The sequence below is a fragment of the Bidens hawaiensis genome, unplaced genomic scaffold, assembly GCF_021521415.1.
Source record: "Bidens hawaiensis isolate Kalapana, Puna unplaced genomic scaffold, B.hawaiensis_p1.1 tig00000326_1, whole genome shotgun sequence".
NCBI classification, from domain to species: Eukaryota; Viridiplantae; Streptophyta; class Magnoliopsida; order Asterales; family Asteraceae; genus Bidens; species Bidens hawaiensis.
The window spans coordinates 7,266,558-7,275,161 of NW_027491025.1; the positions used below are offsets into that span (position 1 = coordinate 7,266,558).

The 8,604-nt window shown below is 34.4% G+C and overlaps 1 protein-coding gene across 1 annotated transcript; it reads left to right on the top strand.

Moving 5' to 3' along the window:
• The first annotated feature begins 852 nt into the window (after positions 1-852).
• On the top strand, positions 853-3,438 carry LOC143622459 (dammarenediol II synthase-like). Its single transcript, XM_077093601.1, has 6 exons — positions 853-1,035; positions 1,898-2,254; positions 2,332-2,481; positions 2,554-2,600; positions 2,679-2,822; positions 3,049-3,438. Exons 1-6 carry the CDS (start codon positions 871-873, stop codon positions 3,320-3,322), a joined length of 1,137 nt encoding a protein of 378 aa, XP_076949716.1. The 5' UTR covers positions 853-870; the 3' UTR covers positions 3,323-3,438.
• The last annotated feature ends 5,166 nt before the right edge of the window (positions 3,439-8,604 follow it).

Here is an 8,604-nt window from a genome sequence, read left to right on the forward strand (position 1 = left end):
TTAAATTAAAGATATGAACTGAGTGCCATTTGATGAGTAACTGAGAACAAAGGAGAGGGATATGGAAACAATGAAGTAATGAAAGAGGAAGTCATTGCTAGTAGTAACGACTTGTCACGATCCATTGGTTCATAAAGAATCCATGTCCTAGGTGTATCAAAAAACATTATTTTCACTAAACGTATATAATAAAATAGAGTGAAAGGGTCCACCCCGAAACCAAGGGGGTACTAACTAACAGCTGAGTCCTCTCCGAACCGCAGGAGATAGTGAAAAGATATGGAAAACATTTGAGCCTAACGCCTGATTTGATGTCGCTTATGAAAATCTTACAACTAGTTGTCTAGTTACATATGGTAAGTCAGTAAGAATGTAAGAACAAGAATCCTAAAGTGTGAAGATCAAAATCAAGCCGTTAAATCTTATTTTGTAATATCAAGACCCTCAATATCAATCAATATTGTTCGTTTTGAACATAAGCAACTCTGGTTTTGAACAAAAAAATGTATAAGCAGTGTTAAATAACTCTATATTTCTAAAATTAAATAATAAATAATAATTATGTTATATACATTTTAATTATTTTTACACGTATTTTTAAATAAAACTTTTATATGTAACATAATATATATTTATTAAAAAAATTTCATAGTTTTATATAAAACAATTATCAGATAATACATATAATATAGGCGCGTTTAGGCTCGTGAGGTAATTCGAGCTCAGGCTTGTTTAAGTTCATCCTTCAAGCTTTTAACAAGCCGATATAAAATATCTCACGAGCGGCTATACTATAAAAAGGGTTCTATGTTGTCACAAATGTATTGTGATTTTATTTTATTACAGGAGGATTTGTACTACCCTCATTCAATGGTCCAAGATATGTTATGGGATGGTCTTCATTACTTGAGTGAACCACTTTTCAAATATTGGCCTTTTACCAAACTAAGAGAAAGAGCCCTTAAAAGGACGATTGAGTTGACGCGTTACAACGCGGAAGAGAGCCGGTACATTACCATGGCAAGCATTGAAAAGGTATATGTCGAGTTAACAAATAGGGATCCATTAGTAATGTGGTCGGCAAACCTGTCACAAACCAGTCACAACATTAGTAATGTGGTCGGCAAACGTCACAACATTCAAGTTAATGCTGACCATATATAGCTATTTTACCACTCATGGTTGACTTTATATTGACCGCGTTTAATAAATTTGTGGATGGTTGACTAAACCGACTGGATTTGATGATTTTAGCGACAGATAGATGACACGTTAAAAAAAGGTCGTTGCAACCCTGTTGCAGAATTATGACGATTAAATGAGAGGTTTCGACACAACATTTTCAACGACTTTTCGTTTTGAATCTGCCACAACAGAAAAATGTTTGTCGAAGAGTTAGTGGTTTTCGTTATGTATTTTAGAATCAATTAACCGAGCCGGACCAAAATAATCAAAGCCACACCGAATTGCCAGTTTGGTTTAAACCGGGTTGTCCATTTAAAGAAAAGTGAATTATGTTCAACCTGAATAACAAAAATGCTATTTATCATTTAGCTTAATCCAATTATAATTTATCCCAACTCAACACAATAAAAAATAACTGTAAAAAAAGTAAAAAGTTTTTAAAAGGTAAAAAAATATTCGGTTAAAACTGATCGAATTTAAATTTGGTTTTCAATTTGAATCTACCTGAATTCTGTTCGGTTCAGTTTTCTGCTTTGACCGAATAAGACGAAAACCGAACTGGTGAACAAAGCTACCAAAAATTTTCACCGTACTTGTATGTCGTAAAATTCACAAGATATGCTACGGTCTTATTTGTCGCAAAACCGTCAGATAACTAAATAACAGTTTTGTGTCCGATTCTGAACTCGTATTCCTTCTTTTATCGAGATAGGGATTCCAAATGATGTGTTGGTGGGCAGAGAACCCCAACGGGGAAGAGCTTAAGCGCCACCTAGCTCGAGTCCCTGATTACTTATGGTTAGCTGAAGACGGAATGAAGTCCCAAACATTCGGTAGCCAATTATGGATCACCGCATTCGCAACTCAAGCAATAATTGCAAGTAACATGCCCGAAGAATACGGAGATTCCCTTAAAAAAGCACATTTCTATCTTAAAGAATCACAAATCAGACAAAACCCGACCGGTGATTTTAGTAAAATGTGTCGACAGTTTAGCAAAGGGGCATGGACATTTTCGGATCAAGATCATGGTTGGCCCGTCTCGGATTGCACTGGGGAGGCATTGAAAGTGATCATTTAACCTTGTTTTATGTTTATTTTTCGTATTTTGGAGATAATATTGTTTTGATGGTAAACATATTACAGTGCTTGTTGTTGCTATCTGAAATGCCCGAGGGCGAAAAGTTCGATAAGCAGCGGTTATATGATGCGGTCGATTTTCTACTTTATGTACAAAGTCCAACAAACGGAGGTTTCGCAGTTTGGGAACCACCAATCCCACAACCATATTTACAGGTACATGAACTTGTTTGTTAAAGGTTTATGATATGCTAGTATATAAAACATTTTTTGTGTTCTTACATGTAGATGTTGAATCCTTCGGAAATGTTCGCTGACATTGTCGTCGAACGAGAGTAAAGTTTCTTACAAATCGTTAAATTTATCAAACTTTTGTAGATCCTTAAGTTTTGTTTTCTGGGTGATCAAATCAGGCATGTTGAGTGCACAACTTCTGTGATGCAAGCTCTTATAGCGTTCAAACGGTTGCACCCCGGGTATAGAGAGAACGAAATAGATAATTCGGTCACGAAAGCAGTGTGTTATCTAGAGAACACCCAATGGAAAGACGGTTCATGGTAATGTTATGAACTATATATACATAATCAGTTTTAAATAGAGAATCTCATAAACCATAAAGATACATTGAGAGAAAGAAACACAAGCTGTTATATTGTTTTATGACCGTCTTATTTATCATAGTATATCAACTAACATAAAGTGTTTATACAGTTCTTGCAGCTGTCTATTTATTTAATAATGATGCCTCTTTTTCACATATTAAAAACCTTCTAATATTTGTAGGTATGGCTATTGGGGGATATGCTTCATATATGGTGCATTCTTTTCGCTAGGAGGCTTAGAATCAGCTGGAAAAACATATAACAATTGTGAAGCGGTTCGCAAAGGGGTAAAGTTTTTACTTTCAACCCGAAATGAAGAAGGTGGCTGGGGCGAGAGCTACAAATCGTGTCCTAGTGAAGTATACACACCGTTAGCTGGAAATCGAACTAACATAGTGCAAACGTCATGGGCCATGCTTGGTCTCATGTCAACCGGGCAGGTTAGCTTTGTCTAGGCACCACCACACGTTAACTAAAACACACATGTTATTTTCACTTACTTAGAAGTATAAATTGTAAATTGCGTTGTATACTGCAAGTCTACAATGCGGTAAGGACATAACCGAAACTATCAAAGTGAGAGATCATGTTCTTTTAAATGTTACAAGTGCAAATAAACTAACAAAATTCACACCAGGGGTGTTAAAATGTGTCATGTGTTCATGGGTTAAACCGATATAAACCCAAATATCATGTTAGACACCTTGTTTAACACAAATACTACTTTAACCAAAAACTTTAGTCTTTTTTTAGTTTCTTTTTTCTCATTCCTTTTTTTTCCACTTCTTAATACTCCTAAAAAATGGTTTATTGGATTTTAATAATCTCAATTAAAGGCTATTGTCTCAACTAAACTTTAGTCTTTTTTTAGTTTCTTTTTTCTCTTTCCTTTTTTTTTTCCACTTCTTAATACTCCTAAAAAATGGTTTATTGGATTTTAATAATCTCAATTAAAGGCTATTGTCTCAACTGAGTTTATTGACACTGGTGGTCCTAGATTTTAAAAAAATGGCTCTTAGTGGTCCCTGCTAAAAAAAATTGAAGACGTTAACTTTTTAATAATATTTCAAAATAATTTTTAGGGCTTTTGATCGTAAGGAGGACATGAGTAGAGTAATAAACTTAGCTCGAAATGTTGTTATAATTTTATGGTATAAAGCACTTACGAAAAACTATGAAAGCACAACCGGTCACAGGAACACAATCTGTTTAGCTAAACGTGTTCCTAGGTGGCTAGGTTCAACATGAAACTAACCCAAATCCATTTATGCTAAACCTAAACCCATAATTTATATTGGTTCATGTCGTGTCGTGATTTCACACCCTAATTATACCATTCATTAGGCAACGAAAGAAAACATATTGTATCTGAACTGCATATTTGTTGTAGTGAATGAAAGGTTATGTAAACAACTAACATTTGGTTTTGGGCTAACGACTAGGCTGAAAGAGACCCGAAGCCATTGCACATAGCAGCTAAGATCTTGATTAACGCACAGATGGATAACGGAGATTTTCCCCAAGAGGTAGCTTTGCTTCGAATATATGGGCATCGAAACACTTGCCTAATCACTCTATTAACAAATTAAACGATTTTGCAGAACATGACTGGAGCCTCAATGAGGAACTGCATGCTGCATTATCCGTTATGCCGGAATATCTTCCCATTATTGGCACTTTCTGAATACCGCAAGCGTTTTTGGGTTAAGTAACAATATACGTTAGAAATTGCATGTTTGGGTCAAACCCGAATATCTCATGTCGCTTTAATTATTGTCAGGTCGAAGAATATACTTCATGAAATTAAGTTCTAATTGATTAGTTAAGTTGTCTTACAGTTTTGTTGATTTTTTAACAACAAATCTCACTTTTACCATATAATTAACTTAGTTCCCAATTCTCACATAAAACAACTATACGTATATCTAGTAGAAATCTCATCCACAGCAAAATTCTTAGTAATGTGTGGGGATGCTAGGATTTAGGCGAATCATATCTCTATCCAGGGGATAGAGATTGGAAGACCCACAGCTCCATAAAAAGAATAATTATTTAAAAGCATAGAAACAGAAAACGTAAAGAACTAATAAAAATAGTAAAAATGGTTTCAAATGATCCCAACCCAATTATGCCCATTGGCTAAGAACAGTCTCAACTAAACACTTGGTTGGTGATGATCCCTACTAAAGGTGTATTTGCACTCTTAAAACAAAAACTCATCATTTGCTGGCCGGTGACGATTTAATTTTGTATCATGTTGACGGTAGATATTTTAAGTATACCCAATTATATACCCGAAACCTGTGGGTATACCCGAAACCAATGGGTTTGGGACAAGCTTTTCTAATCGGGTAGGGTCTGGGATTACCTAAACCCGTCTAATACCCGACCCGTTGTCATCCCTACAAACATCATATATATGGTAGGGTAGAAAAGTATGCATAATAACAAATAAAAATCAAGGGGAAGTGAAGACAAGAATGTATCATGCAAAAGCCATCAACCCAAGAGTCCAAGACAACGCTATAAAAACGGTGTATCTACCATCCACAACGATCTATGATTCAAATTAAATCGTGGTATACATGCTTAATATGATACAAAATCAGATTATGAAGGTTAGAACATAAAGCTTTTTTTTTTTTTTGAAGAAAATAGATTATAATATAAGATGATTAGATCCATTGGAATTAATATTTTTATACTTTTAAGAAATATGCATTAGTCTGATTTAATAGTATAAAAAGTGAAGAGTGAGACTTTTGTAAATTAAACAAAAAATTTACCTCTATGAAGGTGAAACAAGAACCTCATCTACATGCCTTAGAATCTTCTTTCACATCTATAATGTTTGATTCATTGCTTCACGGACAACTTCCACCCGTTTGATTTGTTAAAACACATTTCAATTCTTACTGAGAAGGTGAGTAATTTGTGGTTTAGGAATATAGTGTTGGAAATTTTAAGTGTGTGAATAAAGGAAGTGGTGGAAGTGGTAAATGTTTGTCCCACATCGGTTTTGGAACAAATTATTGGATGGTTTATAAGGTAGAGCCCTTACACCAATTTAAATTTTTTATGACATGTTTTACCACAATTCCTACGCGCGCGTAGGGGGGGGGGGTTGCCAATTTGGGTTACTGGACCAGAAATCCATCGAACTCCCGCGGACACGAATGCAACTCCGAAAACCCGAGCCCGCGTGAGACAGTTATATTTTAATGGTCATAACTAAGAATTGATTATATGGGAAATCTTGTATTAATAATCAACAGAAATAATGAAACAATCAACACAGTAAATTGAGCTTGTGTTTAACACAATTAAATGAAAATGAAATAATATTGTTGGTGTGTCTTCACTAAAATCTGTATAATAGAATCCAAAAATAAGAAAAGAAATAATCAAGAAACGGTGAACCTTATTTATAAACAGAGTTCGTGAAATTGTTGCTACAATTTTAAAACCTTATTTATAAGGATTTTGGGTTCACGAAATGGTTTGAAATAAAAGTATTTAGATATTATAATCTTATAACTATTTTCTTTTGGGAAATTATGTGCGTAGTACAACTTGGTGTGTTTGGATTTTAGAGATCATGATGCAATCTTAAATCCTATACAGTGTTACAAAATGTAATATCTGATCAACCGTTTGGTTTTAGAAAACGTTTTGTGTAATCGTTTGTGTTCTAACTATAGTGTTAGAACTGATCTTGTAAAACCGTTGGGATTTTATTAGTTTTGTTTGACGATTTTTGCAATCGTTTGTGTCTAACAATTGTGTTAGAAATGATTTTGAGTAAACCATTCGTTTCTTGTAAACGTTAAATATCTAACATGCGTGTAAGATACGATGCGTGTAAGATACGATTTATTTATAAAGTTTTGTGTAAACGTTAATTTTCTAATGGATGTGTTAGAAAATTCAAGCTTTGCTACTTAAGTGTAGTAATTGTAACAAGTTGATGTTATTTGAACATATTTTTCAAAAGTATGGTTTCAAAAGTGAAACGAGGATATGAGGGTATGTGTGCATGGATTTCTATTTGAGGGAATACTTGTATACATAATATAAAACGATATCACTGAGATGATTCATGTCGGATGACGAAAGTGTTGAAGATAATAAAACTTGGAGATTTGATGTGTAAATGTCGTCAAAATAATTTCGTATAATAAACAACTTGTGAGTTGTTGCGAAGATTAAAGTCTAAGATGACACATCAAATATATAATCACATCATGAGATGGTAATAGAATAACGAGGTGAATATACTAAGATGAAGAAAAAAAGTGATGTGTAATTCCTTGGAAATTCATTGAGTGTGAACTGTAACATATGATTTAATATATGTTAATGACAAATTCACTAAGTGTGAATTGTAACATATATGACGTATTAACTCTTCGGAAATTCACTAAGTGTGAATTGTAACATATGAATTAATATATGTTAATGACGTATTAACTCCTTAGAAATTCACTAAGTGTGAATTGTAACATATGAATTAATATATGTTAATGATGGATTAACTCCTTGGAAATTCACTAAGTGTGAATTGTAACATATGAATTGATATATGGTAATGAGATATTTAAATCCTTGGATATTCATCATTGAAGATTCACCGAACCCCTCGAGATGATTCACACAGATGTGTGTAATCTAAAATCAATTCCTACTCATGGTTGGAACAAGTACTTCATCACGCTCATTGATGATAGTACAAGGTATTGTTATGTTTACTTACTTAAGAGTAAGGACGAGGCTATTGATAAGCTTATCTTATTTAAAGCCGAAGTAGAGAATCAACTAAATCGGAAAATCAAAAGAGTAAGGAGTGACCGAGGAGGTGAATATGTTTCACCTTTTATTCACTTGTGTGAAAAAGAAGGAATCATACATAAAGTCATGCCTCCTTACTCCCCTCAATCAAATGGCATAGCGGAACGTAAAAACCGAACCTTGAGAGAAATGATGAATGACATGATGATAAGTTCTGGGGTAAGCCCGGACATGTGGGGGAAACAATCTTATCGGCTAATTATGTCTTAAACATGATACCGAATAAGAAGAAAGATCTAACTCCATATGAGTTATGGATGAAAATTAAACAACCATATGAATACTAGCGAGTGTGGGGGTGCTTAGCCAAGGTAGTGGTGACTCCACCAAAACGCCTACTAATAGGACCCAAAAAACCGTGGATTGTGTATTTATAGGACATACCCTTCCCGGTGGTGCATATCGATTTCTTGTGTATGATTCCAAGAATCCCGGAATAAACAAGGGCACCATAATAGAAGCAAAGGATGCATCATGGTTTGAATATAAGTTCCCATGTTTGGATAAAGGAAAACCGAGCTATTCTAGACCGGTTGAGGAAAGTATTCAAAACGAGAGTACTGGAGATGAACCTCGGAAACAATATGAGACAGAGGAGGGTGAAATCAGAAAAAGTAAACGGCAAAGGACGGAAAAATCTTTCGGCCCTGATTTTCTTACCTACATGGTAGAAGAGAAACCTCGAATGTCACACCCCAACCAAAGGCGGAAATGCCGGGGCGCGAACTGATTGTCACATCTCATAAGGTTACTATCATTCAACTGTAAAGCGACAATATCTAATTAATTTATTAATTGTCAACGAACATTTAAGTACAACAAAAAAGAGAAAAATTCAATACAAAACCAACTATTCTTGTTTATGTTTAACATCCTAAGGTCATCTCTA

Coding starts and splice junctions, on each gene's coding strand:
- LOC143622459 (XM_077093601.1), top strand. CDS start 871: ATGGTCCAAGATATGTTATGGGATGGTCTTCATTACTTGAGTGAACCA. Junction 1,036..1,897: donor CCATGGCAAGCATTGAAAAG/GTATATGTCGAG, acceptor TTATCGAGATAG/GGATTCCAAATGATGTGTTG. Junction 2,482..2,553: donor TCCCACAACCATATTTACAG/GTACATGAACTT, acceptor TCTTACATGTAG/ATGTTGAATCCTTCGGAAAT.